The 18,289-nt window shown below is 39.6% G+C and overlaps 1 protein-coding gene across 3 annotated transcripts in view; it reads right to left on the bottom strand.

Moving 5' to 3' along the window:
- The window catches only part of trim2a (tripartite motif containing 2a), a 44,190-nt gene that overhangs the window by 12,419 nt on the left and 13,482 nt on the right, over positions 1 to 18,289 (bottom strand). The window contains exons 1-2 of one of the 3 annotated variants that reach the window (XM_077232414.1): positions 16,845 to 17,106; positions 3,312 to 3,490 (exon numbers count right to left, since the gene is read on the bottom strand). In XM_077232414.1, the coding sequence (XP_077088529.1) occupies positions 3,312 to 3,445 (134 nt within the window). In that variant the 5' untranslated portion in view covers positions 3,446 to 3,490; positions 16,845 to 17,106. Of the gene's footprint in view, positions 1 to 3,311; positions 3,491 to 16,844; positions 17,107 to 18,289 lie in introns of those variants that run through there. The other 2 variants (XM_077232415.1, XM_077232413.1) reach the window with 2 other exon arrangements.

The following is an 18,289-nucleotide window of genomic DNA, read 5'->3' as shown; positions in this document are numbered from 1 at the left end:
CATTACACTTTAGTCAGAGTAAAACTGACATAAATTACTGAACAACACATGACTGAATATGATATATGAATACAATTTAGAGGAAATGTCATCATAAAAATGAACACACTTGATACTTTTAGGCTACTTTATTCAACCGTAAATAAAACATTCTCTTCAGTGTTAGGCTACTTCAGCAGCATATTTCAACTGTTCTTATGAAACAACAACAAAAACTAACAGCTTAATTTTCATTTAACAAGTTTAACAAAGTAACAAACGACTGCTACAGAATCATTTATTGAAACAAACACACAAAAAATAAACAAAACATCCTGTATAGGCCTATTTTTTACCACGCCTGATGAAACTTAAACAAGCTACAGCCTACATATTATTGTTCAAAAAAATAAGTTGGTCTACGTGCTCAGGTGAGAGGCGTGTTCGGAGTCTATTCACAATTAGTCCGGCGGTGGAAAAAACACGCTCCGCTGGAACAGATGTCGCAGGAACAGCTAAGTACCACTGGGCAATGATGCTCAGCTTTGTAAACCGATTCTCGTTTACCTTCCACCACAGTAGAGGGTCCTGGTTTACAGAGATGCATGGCTCACTGAAGTAGCGTTCTATTTCAGTGTCACGCTAACAAATATCACTCGTGCCGGCACCGTAATCCTCACCGAAAAGAGTGTCGAGCGCAGTAGTTGCCGCTGCTCGTTCAGGCTGAGGGTCATTTTGAATGGGTGTGACAGAATCTGTAACGCTGTCGTAAAGCTGTTTCAGACTCTCGTTTACTCTCTCTCGAAGCTCTGTGTCAAGAAACTTCAGATGTTTGTGTCTTGGATCCAATGTTGCTGCAATCAGAGGTAGAGAAACTTTCTCAGCATCCTCAGCAACAGTGACTATGCGCCGTTTCAGAGATTCTGCCACTGCTGTCTTGAATTCCGAAACTCTTGGAGACTCACCGATCTGTGTGTTTAGGTGTTTAGTGATTAGGCTATGTGTAATTGGATAGACCATTGAGACGCAAACTTGAGTCTCACTGCACATTGTTGTTGTGGCGCACTTCAGAGACTGGAGAACAGGTATCAGTTCTTCCATTATCCGCCAGTGCTCATCTTTCAAGTCCAGTGTCTTCGCATCTGCAAGTTTTGTAGTATTACGATCTGACAGAACAGCGCACACAGTCCATCTCTGTTCCAAAAGACGTTCGAACATATCGCACACAGAATTCCACCGCGTACGACAGTACTGGATCAGTTTGTGTTCGGGTACGTTCTGCTGCTGTTGTTTCTGGCGAAGTGCTGCTGTAGCCACGGTGCTGTGGTGAAAATGTGCCACCAGTCGGCTACTGGCAGCTATCACGCTTTTAACAGAAGCAACACTGAAGCCTTCGTTGATGGCTAGCTGCAGGGTGTGTGCGAAGCAGGGCACTGATTCCCAAAGTCCTCGATTCGCGAGAACCATGTTACTAGCGTTGTCATGAACACATGCTATAACTTTCTCCGAGCTTGACAGCCACTGTTTTGTAGCTCCTTTTAGGTAGTTGGCTATGTTCGTAGCGGTATGTCGTTCGTCGAAACTGCGCGTCTCCAACACTGCACTATGTATTTCCCATTCAGAAATGTAATGACAAGTTAAGCCTAGTTCACACTACATGATTTTAAAACGTCGGGCTGAACTGTGGGGTTCACACTACATGACTTGCTCTCTGTGAAATCAGGAGTGTTCAAGTTGTTGAGCTGTTCACACCACACGACACAACGTGATTGATCCACAACAGGAGGTAACGCACTACACGAGTTGACAACAACTCTGTCACCCAACGATTCTATCTTGTGTACAAACCACGTTTTGTCACGAAAAATCACGGGATAAAACGAACCGGAAATGAGGCGAAACAGCACGCGCGCCAATACCCAGCGAAGAAGAACACAACACGGCCGCGAATATGGACGTCAGACAGAAAATAGTGCTGCAAACTGTTTGCGTGATGATTTGCTGTGAGAAAAAAACGTGAAAAAATAAGAGAGTATGGGCGGGTGGATCCGCATACGCGAACAGCCGGGATTGTCTGTGCTACAGAGAGAGTTGGAGGTGAGTACAGCATGTTTATGTCATCGGAGATGTAGCTGCATGTTTATGTTTGACTGACGGCAAAAATCGTGTATTTACCTGCGTATTTACCCGGTGACCTCAATCCATGCCTTGCTCTGATTGGCTGTTGCTCATGACATCAGTGAGGTTGAGTCGTGCGACAGCTCTGGATATCTAGCATGCTAGATATTTTTCTAGGCTCGCGACGCGTCTGCGAGGCGTCTGCGAGCGTCTTTGATGCGTTGTTGGCTCTTTCATACTAACAGATTGGCGAGCGTACATCGCCCGCTAATCCCCTGCGATTTGCACGCGATAACACCCTGACCTGTCGGCGAGCTCAACGATTTGCAAATCGGGCTTAAATCGCGCTTAAAATCATGTAGTGTGAACTAGGCTTTAGTGTTATGTAGGACTCAGTGGTCAGCGAGGTCCATGCGTCCGTAGTGCTAGCCATCTTCGTTGTCTTTGACAGTCTGTCTCTCAGTGAAGAAGCAGTCTTTTCATATAGAGCCTCTATTCGTCTCGTGACCGTCTTGCGCGATGGGATGTCATACTGGGGCTCAACATAATTCATCAAATTTTTAAACCCTTCTCCTTCGACAAAACGAATGGGCAGCAAATCTTTCGTTATCATTTCGATGATTAGTTGTGTCATCTTTTCACCTCTGGCTGCGGTGCATTTCTGTCTGACGGAAAAAGATGCGATGCTCGTCTGAGTTGCGTCTTTGGTGGTATCGGACGGAAGACATTTTATGTACAAGTACAAGATGATAACGCATTGTACTTGTGGTAGATTTGTGTGACAGCTTGGCGCTGCATATTTTGCACTGAACTGTTTTTTCATCTATTTTATCGAAGTGAAGCCAGACATCACTACGTGACTTTGACGCCATTTTCTCTGTTTTCAGTTTGGATTTTGGACTGCGCTCTTTCAAAGCTAACCATTCGGTGCCGCCCAAAATGCTGCTATAACCAATCAGAAAAAGAAGATTTTTTTTAAACTCAGATCATCGTTTTTGAGATCGATCGTCGCTGTCACGTTCGAGTACTCGAGTGATCGAGTAATATGCCCATCCCTAGTAATATAAAGCCTTCTAATGAGTAAAATTACCTTTACAGAACTAAGAATGGGAAATAAAAAAAATTATGTCATTTACACTTAGCTTTGCTAACAAAACAAATAGCTGTAAAATAACCAAATTAGGCAATATAACAGAATATCAGAAATGAAGTACCTTTCACAGAAGGTGTGGAGGCAGGGAAGGACCTTGGGATTGTTGTAGCGATCCAGACAGATACTGCAAATCAGGAACTGTTTGTTGATCTGACGCACCACAGGACTTGGGAGTGTAGAAGCTTCAGTGGCCATCCTAACACTCTATCAAAGGCCTCCCACACGTCTTCAGCCCGGGCCCTAGGGAGAGGGTAAAGGAGTTCAAATAAATAAATAACAGATGAGATATTTTTTTGTTTTTTTATGTGAAAACATACTGTATTAATGAACACAAATAAGGTGCTGAGTGCAGAGGATTTCATGTCACAACACTGGAATTCCAGTTCTCGAGAAATCCTAAGCTTTCCCCATAACAAGGTAGAGTAGTAATTAAAGCATTCTGTCATGACTTATTGTCAGTGGACAGATGGATCAAATGAATAATTTTAAGGGTAAAACATGAGCCATGACTGACAGTGGACAGTGACCTGATCTGAGTGCAATGTCACAGATACAGCACAATATTAAATTAAATGTTTACTGGTTAACTCTGGATATGTGGTATTGCAGAACTGCATTATAGGCTCCTTATGATCAATTGTGTTTTATTCCTTTTTTTGTGTGCTAATTTTTTTTTTTTAAATGTTACGTTTTTATTTATGTTCAAAATGTAATAAGACATACTGGTTCACACACAAAATTAGGGATACGCCAATTAAAAAATTCTGACCGATATGATAATAAGCTGATAATTATTTCCATGTTATCGCTGATAGTATAGTAAATTCTACACTAATTTGTGTAGTAAGTAATTAGTAAATAAGTTTGTAAATAAATAAGAGAATTAATAATAATCAAAAATAAAATTAAAATAAAATGTTAAAAGCTACAAGTAATTTTTGCCATTGCAACTTTAAAATGTACAGTATGAAAAACAAAGTAAATAAATTATTAAGTGTTAAATATTAACTTTAAGTGAACCTTACATGACAGCTGTCAGGGGTTGCGTGAAATAAATCCCAGAATAAAGATGTGTGATGCAGAATGAGCTAATAACAAAGACTGTTAGTCAACACATAGAGCGAAAGCATATACAACTAAAATTGAGGGAGGGCCACGGTGGAACACAGGCGCACGTGACCGAGGTGGAGAAGTGGGCTTAGCAGACCAGTGTAAGAGTGAGGACAAGGAGGAACCGGAGTGAAGGAGGAGCCCGGCGGAGCCAGAGGGGTGATGGAGGTCTGAAGCAGAGCCAGAGCGACGACAGACCAAGGTGGAGCCAAAGGGAAGAGGGAGCCCTGCGAAGCCTAAGGGATGACAGACCATGGTGGAGCCGATGAAGCATTGAGCAAAGGAGGGCCAAGGTGGAGTCCAGGGCTTGTGACGACTTGGAACCGAGCTTATCCAGTGATGACTTAGATGACTTGGAACTGGGCTTAGCCAGCAACGACTTCGAGCTATGCTTTGCCAGGGACGACTGGGAGCTTGGCTTAACCAATGATGACTTGGAACCGTGCTAATCCAGCGATGACTTAGATGACTTGGAACTGGTCTTAACCGGCAAAGACTTGGAACTGCGCTCAACCAGTGACGACTTGGACAACATTAGACTGGGCTTATTCAGCGATGACTTAGACTTGGTGTTTGATAACAAAGACGACTTGGAACGGGGCTTAACCAGTGACGACTTGGAACTGGGCTTAACCAATGATGACTTGGAACTAGGCTTAACCAGCGCCGACTTGGACCCAGGCTTATCCAGTGATGACTTACTGTAAACAACTTGGAACTGGGCTTAAACAGTAAAGATTTGGAACTGGGCTTAACCAACGCCGACTTGAAACAGGGCTTATCCAGTATTGACTTCGACGACTTGGAACTGGGCTTAACCAGTGAAGACTTGGATCCGGGCTTATCCATATCCAGCGACAACTTAGACGACTTGGAACTGGGCTTAACTAGCAAAGACTTAGATGATGTGGTGGGGTTTATTCAGTGATGACTTGAAACCTGGCTTATCCAGCGATGCCAATGAACTCCACTAAAATGCCCTCAACAATGGACGCTGATGCCAGTTAGTGGTGGCTTTTCCACAGCGGACATGGCTGACAGCTGGCTGGGCTCTGGGTCTAGAGTGGGCCTGGTGAGGTCTTCTTCAACGGGGCAGACAGTGAAGGGTAAGTTGCACTGCACCAGCATCCACTCAGTGAAGCTCCCTCAAAGACAATCCACAGGCAGGCATGCCTTTGACAACTCGTTAATCCTGTTTTTTATAGAAAACACAAAGCGAGTGGTTTTTGGAGCTAGAATTGTGTCTTTATTACATGCGAGAAAATAAATGATCTGAGAGAAAAAAAAAGTTTGAGAGAAATAGTTTTCATACCAATAGCAAAAAATAATAATATTTGAGATTAAAAAAGTTTCGAGAGAAAGTATTTTCTCATAGAACATAAAAAAAATATAAATTTGAAATTTGTAAAATTATTTATGAGAAAAAAAATCTCTCTCACAATATTTTTTGCTATCAGTGTGAAAACATTTTCTCTAAAAAAAAGAGTGTTTCTCTCAAAACGCTTTTCTTTGCTCTCGATGCAATTTCTTGCTCTCGTGTCAGGATTTTGCTTTTGCGGTGAAAATTGTGTCATGGGCGGGGCCACGTTCCTATTGGCCAGTCGGGTGAGCATGGTCTTGTCTTGGGAGTCGAACTGAATCATTACACCATTGTTTGGTTCACCTAGATAGATGCCGCCTCTGCCTTAGTTGAGCACGGACACTCCAATGTTTGAGTAAGATGATCATAGGCGTAATTTGCGGGTGGGACATGTCCCCATTACTTTTTGCCAGGGTCGATTGTGTCCCCACCACTTTTGAAACATCTCGCGGCACGGATCGATGTACCAATACAAATAAATAAAACATCTCCAGTTAATTCTAGTAGAGCATTAATTTCGTTCGTTAGTTAAATAAGAGGCGATCTAGCGCTGAAATAATTTGTTTTTGAAATCAAGTGACCAAAGTGCTCGTTGCCGCTGCTATCATCAGTGGCGCGGATACAGTGTTCTGTTGTGACTCGCATACAGTCTTCACACGGACGCGGGCTTCAATCCGTTGTGGAGACTCTCTATTCGTTACGGTGCAATCACAAAACATAATGCACAAAAAACGTGTCCCTGCTTGATATACAACCACTAATAAACAAATGGTTTTGATGAGAAAAAAAACTATACTACTTAGTGCGGATTAGTATGGAAGCTTGTTTGCAGATTAGTATGGAAGCTTGTTTCCGCCACTAAATAATTAAATAATAATAATAGCGACTTTTTATCTCACAATTCTAACTTTTTTTGTCACAATTGCGAGTTTAGCCTACATCTCACAATTCTGACTTTATTTCTCAGAATTCTGAGAAATAAAGTCAGAATTGCGTGAAATAAATTTGCAATTGCGTGTTACAACGTCAGAATTGCGTGATATAAAGTCGCAATTGCGTGTTATAAAGTCAGAATTGCGAGATATAAAGTCAGAATTGCGTGATATAAAGTCGCAATTGCGTGTTATAAAGTCAGAATTGCGAGAGAAAAAACTAAGAATTCTGACTTTTTTATTTTTCATTCTGTGGCGGAAACAAGCTTCCATAGATTAGAACCCAGAACCTCTGACACGCTTGGGAAAAGTTTTGCCACTGGACCATTTAAGTACATGGAGATAACAGTCGGATCTATGTATTTATTCACGTGAATATTCTCGCCACTAACAACATACATTAGATCTCATTATATACGACAAATTAAACACAATGTACTATACAATGTACTATACAATGTACTATACTATGTACCCCCCCCCCCCCCCCCCCCCCCCCACACACACACACCTGTCCCACCCGCTTTTTAAAACAAAGTTACCCCACTGAAGATGATGACACACACAACTCGATGGGTAGCTGGCTGAGCAAGTTCAGCATCTCTGAAGATTAAACATTAAAAAATAGCACTCATATTGATTAATGAATGAATGTGTATTATAATTGAATCCTGGTCTCTGGTGGGCAGCTGCATCAGACACCTGATACTTAGATGACCACACCACTGTGGACCCCTAGAGTGGAAATCTAAATAAGGAGTGAAACTATCTAAAATCAAAACATTCATTTGGCATTTGATTTAAAGGGGACCTATTATGCCCCTTTTCACAAGATGTAAAATAAGTCTCTGATGTCCCTAGAGTGTGTATGTGAAGTTTTAGCTCAAAATACCCAACAGATATTTTTATACAGCATGTTTAAACTGTCACTTTTTGAGGCTCAGAAAAACGCACCGTTTTAGTGTGTATCCCTTAAATGCAAATGAGCAGCTGCTGCCGGCCCAGAGGGCGGAGTCTCACAAGCTCGCGCTCCGTGTCAGGACAATCTCATCTCACGGAGTGATAATATCAAAACATAAACTCTCAGTAGCCGTGTTCATTTCGACCCGGAGTCGGACAATGATGCCCACAGAGCCAGATAATATATGCTGTATGGAGATTGAACAGGTATAGTCTAGTTTAATTACGGTTTAATTTATTTTTCCATCTTTCTTTTATCCACTATATTAGTACAAGCCTGTTGTAGCGGACCGCGTCCGAATGTTGTAAAAATATACTGATGAGTTCAATGAAGTTTATTGTACATCACACAAAAGATGAAGCTTCAGTTTCACTCCAGAAAATCACTGTAAGAGTTGAATAAACACTGTATAAGAAGTCCGCATTAAAGTCTTATCCATAAACTCTCCCCCTCTCCCTTTCATTATTATCAACATACACAGCGAAGTACAAAAAACACTCGTTACAACCATGCCTGTCGCACAAGACCTGAAAAGTGAAGCCAAAACGTCTCGATCGCCCCCCGGTGACCGGTCCTAGTATAGCTCATAAACCCCGCCTCCCCGTGTTATTCAATGGGACTTGAGACCAACTAAACAATTAAATTACACTTCACATATCTTTAGATAGTTCTTTAAATAGTTTATCTTTCAAAGATAGTTTCTGTCATTTACTGTAGTTTTCATCACGCTGATGTAATTTCAAGTGTTTGTTTTTAAAATAAGTTTGTTTTAGTTAGTTATTTGATGCTATAAAAATGGCGCTGTGACGTACATGATTTACAGCTGTGATTGACAGGTTCTCTGAGCAAAGTATTCATTGAAGCAACAACGGACTTTTTTTCGGGATCTTTGGAGGATTGAGGAGATTGGTGCTTTAAATTGAATATCTAAATTTCTATAATTAATTATTTCACACCGACATAATGTGTTGTTCTGCAGCAGAGGCGTGTGCTTGCGCTTGTTTCAGCGAGAGTGAGGGCGGGACGTTGATTTCGCGGCTTTACTTCCTGCTCACTACTGCGCATGTCTGGTCCCGAAATCGCAACTTCGCAGACTCAAGTCCCAAGATGTCAGCGTGATATCGGGACAATGACGGCTTCACTTCTCGGCAATGGAAGAGAGCGAAGGGGCGTCGTCCATCTTTTTTTACAGTCTATGGTTACAACTAACAGTAAACAAATATTATACACAACCGTTACTGATCATGGCAGTAATGAAAGTGAGAGCGTGCACTTTATTACAGTTCATAGGTTAGGCCTATCGCTCCAGTAAATAAATAGAGCTATGTGGATTAATACACAACACCGACAACGCTTGGGAGACATTCTCGTCAGTGCAGCAATGGTGGATGTGTACAACTCTCAACTCGCTGTGAACTCGATCAGGGCGGTTCTATGTTAGAACGGCAGTGTCTGTCAACACTCGTGGGCGGGGCCTGTGGCTTTAGTGACGTCACTAAAGCCGCATTCTGAAAACAGGCCGTTGGCAGACACTGCTTATGATTTATGGGGATTTAAGAAAAAGGAGTGGAAGGATTTTTATCACTGCTGGGTGGTTGTGTACACACACAGCCATCACACATTTATGTCCAAACACCATGCAAAAGTGGATTTTGCATAATAAGTCCCCTTTAAAATATTATAAACCAGGTGAGTTTGCAAGTTTACCTAGCATTAAGGCTAATTAGCAATTAGCTTTCCTAGCGATCAGCAAGCTAATAATATAATACCCATTCATTCGTGAATATGAGTGCTAATAATATAATACACATTCATTCGTGAATATGAGTGCTATTTTTTAATGTTTAATCTTCAGTGATGCTGAACTTGCTCAGCCAGCCACCCATCGAGTTGTGTGTGTCATCATCTTACCCAAATATTGGAGTGTCCGTGCTCAACTAATGCTTTCTGTACACCTAAAGACTTTGAAAAGATTTAGAAAATACTTTATAAGATTATCAGCTCACATCTAAGGACTTGGGTTCACAGTTTTTAGTCTCAGACTAAAGACTTGCGATAATATCAAACATGTTTGATATGAAACACTAGAGAAAGACTGGCATAAATCGGGTCGCCGACCGCAGATTATCACCCCAATTTAACGATCGAGACGACGGGAGGGCGCCGAGACTCCAGTAAGATTCCTAAAGACTGCCGGTCTTTAGTCTGGGACTGTGAAAATCCTTTGGTGTACGCCCGGCATAAGGCAAAGGCGGCATCTATCTAGGTGAACCGAACAATGGAGTAATGATTCAGTTCGACTCCCAAGACAAGACGATGCTCATCCGACTGGCCAATAAGAACGTGGCCCCGCCCATGACACAATTTTCACAGCGAAAGCAAAATCCTGACACGAGAGCAAGAAATTGCATCGAGAGCAAAGAAAAGTGTTTTGAGAAAAACACTTTTTTTTTTAGAGAAAATGTTTTCACACTGATAGCAAAAAATATATATTTGAGATTTTTTTCAAAGTAAATTTCTCATAAATAATTTTACAAATTTCAAATTTATATTTTTTTATGTTCTATGAGAAAATACTTTCTCTCAAAACTTTTTTAGACTCAAATATTATTATTTTTTTGCTATTGGTATGAAAATGCTTTTTTTCTATCAGTGTGATAACTTTTTCTCTCAAACTCTTTTTTTTCTCTCAGATCATGTATTTTCTCGCATGTAATAAAGACACAATTCTAGCTCCATACTGGTTGGGATATTGAGTGAGACACGTCAGATGGAGAAAGCCCCTTGTGTGATCCTCAACGCAGCGATTCCCCTGCCCCATCAGGAGGAGGCTTACTGCTGGGGATCCATGTTAAATTTTCACAGATTAAATCCTTTCACTGCTCTCTCGTCCTGTCAAGGGTTGCATGAGCTAAATTCAAGAAGAGAGATGCGTGATGCAGAATGAATGAACAAAGCCTTTTCATCCATTGATAGCATCCACAACTAACATAATCTCAACAAGAGACAATTAACAGAGAAGAACTGAAGGCTTAAATACATGAAAGATAATCATCAACAGAACAGGGACAGGTGTGGACTAATCTGAAACCATGAAAACTAATGAATGATTCGAACATAGACAATGACTACGACTAAAAACTAAACAAGACTGAAACTAAACATGACTCTGAATAAGTGCAGAAAAAGAGATGAGCTTGCACAATTAAATATCTAATATCAATTGGTACAGAAAAAAGGTCTAATCTTGTCCAGTATGGTACAATTTATTGTGCATCCACAAGGCCCTAGCTCAGGTTATGATTGATTTTTATATATAATATATATTATATATATATATATATATATATATATAAATGTTTAATGTTTTTTCTTTTTTTGTTCTTTTCTGTTTTTTATGCCTGTTCATTTTTACATAGTAAAAATGAACGCAAAATATCTGCATTTTAAGGATACTTTTTTAAAAACTTTGGTTGTCTTGATGCAGTGCAGGTTGGAGGCTTTCACCAGTTTTGTAAATATCTATTTTTATTTTTAAGAGATGCATTCTACGGTACCCCTAAGATGTTATTAAAACAGAAAGAGTCATAGCAGTAAATATTTCATAAGGCCTTTAAAAGCTGTCTGTTTTAATACATACAATGCAAAAAGCCAAGCAGAAGAGCAGGCCAGATGTCCTCACTGCTGAGCAGAGCAGAATCATGCTTCTGTGTTTCAATCCACTGACCACAACGTGCTCAGTGAAAGTCAAACTCTAAACACAGGCTTCAGGACAATATCTACATAACTGACTGAAAATTATGCTCTGGTGTGGGATATGGAAGCTCATAAAGAGAAAATTGATGGGTTTGTCTGCACTGGATGCCGTATAAGGTTTTAGAGTGAAACGCAAATCTCTTACATATTGGGAAATCTATTTAAGTCTACAGTTTAGCAAAGCAACACCCTGTCATCGTAGTAGATAGAGGTTAGTATGAAAAAAAACTGCTTTTACATTATAATTCATTCAAGTTAATACCACACCTTATCATGAAAACAAATACAGTGATAAAAAGTCCTAAAATGTATTCTTTAAAGACAGACAGATAGCTTGTCTTATCCAGTATGCTCTCAATGATGAGGAAAATTGAGACTTTATGCTCTAAGATTAAAATGCTTCAGATTACCACAATACCAGCATGGTTCCACTCAAACCCATTTGTTCTGTAATTGCTATCATTTCCTGTGTAGAGTATCCTCTTTCTTTTCTTTAAGGCAAAGTGTTTGTTTTTTCTGTTGGCTCTGCCTCCAACAGTCTTCTTGGACCCTGATGATCTTAAGCTCTTCTTGAAAATCAATAACACTGCATATTTACGCATAGCTACAGTGTGAGCATGTTACATGTAAAGCATTTCTGCCCTGTTCCTAATTCCAATACTAAATTTGGCAAATTTGTGCAGTCATTAGTACTGAGGGGTACCAACATTACAAAGTTGTAGTACTAAAATGGAAATACAAATGAATTAAAACTATTGAAATATAAATAAATGAATAAAACAAAATTATAAGAGCACACAAGTAAAAAACATAAATAAATAAATAAAATAAAAATAAAATTAAACTAAAATAAATTACTAATGGTTTATAAATAATAGTTAAATAACACACACACAAAAAAAACTTTCTCCAAAACTAAGCTGCAAACAGTTTGTTCTGTACTTCTACAAATGTCTGACATGTGCATTGGAACGCATGAACACACGAACCCACATTTACACATCATCAGTGCCTATTTAATTTTCATAAATCTGACTCGCCCAGTTGCGTTAAGGAAATACGAAGTAAGTAGGATATCACTGGTAACATCAGAAGAACTAATGAAAAGAGTAAATTGTGGGATCATCTGTCAGACCTTGGGATGTTCCCGACTCAAGTTGCTGTACATATCATAAAATTGCTCATATTAAAACTGAATATCAGCTAGGAAAAAAATGTAGTAAGACATGGTCATTAGAGATATAACAAGCAATTTATTAGAAAACATCGACAAACTGTCATCTAAAATAGAAACATTAGATATGATTCACAGGAAGTGTAGATTAGCTTGCAATGTAGGCCATGTCACAAATACTGTAGATCAGTAAGACTGAGAGAAGCAGGACACAGCCACAGTGCTGGAACAGATCCCTTAGAGGCATCCACCCCCTCGTTCTACTGGAAAAGAGCTTTACTGAGAACATATCACCATAGCAACATTGAGAGACGTAAAGAGGCCATGAATATCTGAACCAGAGCATAAGGGGGCATTCACGTAGGACAATTTCTTAAATTTAAACCAGCTAAACGGAACACATCGGAAGTGAATTAACTCCCATACACTGCTGCAAATAAAACAGATAGCGTACCCTAATACGGAGTATGGATGATACATAGATGCCTGACACACCCGGCAATGGATGTTAAAACAATATATATTGACTTTGCCCTTCGGATATGCGGCTCGCTATTTACTGGGGGCTATTTACTGGATAAGGGGTCCCACGAACTCACAAGATCCCCTCAGCCTGATATTCACGTTAGATCTGCCGAGCCTCTTCACGTCAGTTCTGCCGACCCTGAGCTGCTTCACGTCAGTCCTGCCGAGCTTGCATATCACGTCAATCCTGCCGAGCTTCTTCACGTCAGCCCTGCCGAGCCTGAGTTAATTCACGCCATACCTAATCCTTACGTCATGCCTGTTCAGCCTTCATGTCAGTCCTCAGTCAGTCCTGCCGAACCTGCACTTCAGAGTCTCCGGACAAGATGGCCGCTGTCGAGCCAGTGTCTCCGGACAAGATGGCCGCCGACGAACCAACATCTCCGGACACGATGGCCGCCGCCGAGCTAGTGTATCCAGACAAGATGGCCGCCACCGAGCCACAGTCTTTGGACAAGTAGGTCCCTTGATGGGACCATGGAGGTTGCGCCGCCATGGTCGCCTGAACTGTCTGGTTCGCCCTGGGCGGCCGAAGGGTCGTCTCCGCCCTGGCCGCCCTCTTCCGCTCCACGGGCCTGGCCCTCCATCCCACCCCCGAGTCCGCCTCTGCTACACCTCCCTCCTGGAGTATTGTAGGAGCGTCTGGAAGCTGCTCCTTTGAGGGGGGGCTATGTAATGGTCATCAGCTGGAATGCCCTTTAGAGCCACCAGAGGGCACTCCACTTCAGTTTTTTGTTTTTCCCTCACAACTACATTTCCCATAACTCACTGCCCAGACTCATCATCACAGACCACATTCACCTGTTTGTCTACCTGGATTTCAACCTGTTGCCTGTTCATTTGATTCCGTGTCTGGATTACCCCCATCTTATTAAAAGCTGCATTTGGTTCTAAACTTTCTGGTCTCAGAGCAGTTGTGACAGCGAGAGAGATGCTCTGTGCTGTACAAATGCATTTCTACCATAGGCATATGAGCAAGTGGGATGGTTAGGACCACTTTTTGCCAGGGTCGATATTGTCCCCACCACTTTTTGAAACATCTCGCTGCACGTATATACCTAATGCAAATCAAACATATCCAGGTGAGGTTCATTTGTGTTAATAAGAGGCTAAATGTGTTGTTTTTGAAATCATGCTGAGTGTTTGTTGCCAATGTTATCAGTTGCATAACTTTCTCTTTTCTTCACACAGATGAGCACTTCAATCTATTGCTTACTGCCGTTGAGGAGACTCTCTATTCTTTCCAGTGAAATCACAAAACTAAATGCACATAATGTGCCCTTGCTCTTGTTATTTAATCATTAATGAACATCTTTGATCTTACTAAGGAAAATACGAGGGCGGATTAGAACCCGGAACCTCTGACACGCTTGACAAAAGTTCTCCCACCAGATCATTAGGGGATATGAATAGGCCTACTATCTATACATAGGGTCTATTTATTTATTCACTAATGTAAATAATCTCGGGACAACAATATATTGTAAAATAGTAGATGTAAGAATGAAACTATCACATTAAACATGAGATATTGATACATTAAACTCAATGTACGATTGATTTCTGGACATTGTAATGGTATTTTTTCTACAATGGTTATTATATATCTATAGCATTGCATTAGCATTTTTATTGAACATAGCCAAGGTGCATTGGGAAAAATGTTCATCTTACGAATATATATAGCACAGACTGAACCCAAGAATAATTCCTAAACCTGAAGATCTGAGCTAACAAGGCTGAACAACAAATACAAGGCTGCGCGTTTGAGAGGGTAATAAAACATGTTGTAGAAATGTGGCATATTAGCAAATAAATAAATTATTATTTTGAACCGGTATACTGAATTATTTTTAAGAAAAAGTGTAATAAAAAAAACCTTACTAGATCTGTCCCTATGCTAAATACAAAAATCTAAATTCATTTATAGGTGTACCACTTCTCAATTGTCGGGAAAAAAAGACAAATGAGTATGCATGTAATATATTTAAATACATAACTTAAATATTTTAAACTTTTTAACATTGTAAAGTTATGGATTGAACAAAAAAGTATACTTTTTGGTAAAGGCTTTAAGAAATAAATATTGTGCAACGTCAGCCTGTTTCTTTTCACACATAATTATTTTGTATTAAAGGGATAGTTCACCCAAAAATGAAGAGATCATCGGATGCCCATTTTCCACAAGTTGGTATGATTCTTTAGGGTCTTCATGTAGAGTTTGTAACATACTTTGGTTAAAATTCATCAATGGTTGTGTAAAACAACACCCCTTTTACCTCCTCAAAAACAGCTCTGTTCACAGCGACCCATTTCGGTGCATGTGTCTTTAAATGATAATGAGCAACTGCTCACCCCGCCCCTCTCGACGGGGGTTAGTTGACACAAGACAAGTAAAGTGCTGCCATGGCAACCTGCCTTGCAGAAAGTATACAAATGGCTGAGGGAGGAAATATGCTAATACGGGACAGTCCGTCAGCGGTCATGGGCGGAGCATGATCAATATGAGATCATAGATTGTTTAGGCTTTTTGAGGATAAAAAAAAAGGAGTGAATGGATTGTTTTCATTTTATGGTGGTTGTCCACATACTGCAAAGACACATTTATATGCAAACACCATATAAAAGTGAATTTTGCATCCGATGACCCTCAATGACTAAGCCCTCAAGTTGTTCTAAACCTGTATAAGTTCCTTTCTTCTGCTGAACACAAAAGAAGATTATTTTAAAGAATGTTGGTAACCAGACAGTTGATGGTAGCCATTGAATTCCATAAAGGAAAAAAAATACAATGGTAGTCAATGGGTGCCGTCAACTGTTTCATTACCAACATTCTTTAAAATATCTTCTTTTGTGTTCAACAAAAGAAAGAAACTCATACAGGTTTGGAACAACTTTAGGGCGAGTAATACAAAATGACAAAACTATGCCTTTAAGTTAAAACTAAACATCATTTGCTGGAGTTCACTTTCAAGGCAACAATTGTGTAGACCCTTAACTATGCATGTATCCCACCACTCTCAAATAGCCACTGTAGCCAAGATTAAACATTCAGCGACAGCAACCTCATGCCAAATGTGTTGGCTTGGTCTACATATCTAGTTTAGGTCACACTCACAACTTATTATATTTCTATTTTAACAATTAGTATCTATGTTTACCAGTCATTTACCAGTTTGTGTATATATATATATATATATATATATATATATATATATATATATATATATATATATATGACAAAAGTCAGGCAACTCTAAAACAACACATTTCCCAGGCTCCTAAAGCCCTTGTAATTTTCCGCATACCATCACTGCTTGGGTCTGTTGCATAATATTTATATAAGCAAGCCTTGTGCAGAATTTCTCTGTCACATCAAAGAGTGCATGCTAAAGATGACATCGGATTTAATACCAGACTGAATAACAACAGGAATTTACCCCATTAATTAAGATCATTCTTAGGCTAACACTACATACCATAAGTCACAAAATAATGCAGTTGTAGTCCTTATGCCAACCATAAAGATGCATTAAGAACAGATTATCCTAAATATTTATAATCTATCAAGATATTATTTTTCCCACAAACAAATTAGCAATAATGAAGCATTGCTGTATCAGAATAAAAGAAGAAGCCTACATTCAGGCCAACATAACAGTGTAAAAACATCATATCATTGAGTATTATCATCCAGTGACAAAATGTTACCAGCAGCAAGAGAATCAATGGAGCATCAACAGTGTAAATCAGAAAGAGCTCCAGCTGAAACCTACCATCAACCAGCTGTTCTCAAGGCACCACCCCACATGTCAATACCCGGCAATGCTGCGTTTCACGTCAGCACTGAGAAGAGAGGAAATCTGAACACAGCTAAGCCAGAAAACAGATGACAGCTCATTTCAAACTAGTATATGATGAGAAGGATTACTGGTCCCTCGCTCTCTCTGGATCTTTAAACAGGCCACACCTTTCTTTCGTTCACTCTCTACGTCATTCATAAATTCAGCATGTAAACATCGCCACCCACCCCCCCCCCTCTTTTTCCTCTCATCAACTCACTCTCTCTAAATGCTAACTCACTGCAGTACTCTTTGCAAAGCATTGTGGGATTGTAATGTCATTTTGAGACTTAGAGAAGATGAAGATGCAGATGCCGCCAATGCGAGTCTGTTTCTCAGCCAATAGGGTGTTAGGAGATTAGAGTCAACAATGATGCAGAAGCAAAAGTGTGAGTGTGAGTATATATATATATATATATATATATATATATATATATATATATATATATATATATATATATAAGAGAGAGAGAGAAAGCACAAGCCAATGAGATATAGCTGCTTTTGTCAGCATGCATCATTAGTGCTGACTCACAGTAAGGCAGTCAGAATAAGAGGGAAGCGGTGGGACTGAAACACACACACACACACACACACACACACACACACACACACACACACACACACACACACACACACACACACACACACACACACACACACACACACACACACACACACACACACACACAGACAGACAGCTAGAATAAACAAATATTTACAGTTCCAAGAATAAAGCTAAATTAATATGAATTTATTAATGAATAATAATTAAGAGATGTGATCAAAACCACATTAAAGGGATGTGAAATAAAATAAAATAAATAAATAAAAACTCATCCTCAAGTCATTCCAAACCTTTATAGATTTGTCTTTCTTGTATGGAATACAACAAGAGATATTTAGCAGAATGTCCAAGCCATTTTATCATATAATGAAAGTGGATGGAAAAGAAAAGCTTTGTTCCACACAATAAAAATTATGTTTCAAAATGTTGCATCTATCTAAGGTCTACTACCTTAAATGTAGACAAAAAGACAATTTGTTTTAAATTATATGTATGTATATGTGTGTGTGTGTGTGTGTGTATGTGTGTGTGTACACTGCACAAAATTGTTATCATAAAATGTTATTGCTTTTTGTGTCTACTAAAAAAAAAAGAAATTCTGCTATTGTAACAACCCAAGTTTGTACGCAAATAAGCAATCAGGTTAAGTGTAAGAAAACAAAAGCATAAAAGAAAAGACAAATTCACATACAGTTTTATAATCTACAAGTGGCTCTAATTTTCCAATCGCTCTATATATTATAACATTAAATGTATATTACATATATATGTAATATTAAATATGCATGACAGAAACACCTTTTTTGAGATC

This window comes from Siphateles boraxobius, unplaced genomic scaffold (assembly GCF_051911475.1).
Source record: "Siphateles boraxobius isolate OS27281-9 unplaced genomic scaffold, OSU_SipBor_1 17, whole genome shotgun sequence".
Taxonomy (NCBI): domain Eukaryota; kingdom Metazoa; phylum Chordata; class Actinopteri; order Cypriniformes; family Leuciscidae; genus Siphateles; species Siphateles boraxobius.
Note: the sequence above shows the minus strand (reverse complement) of the source record. Positions and strands in the feature narration are given on the sequence as shown.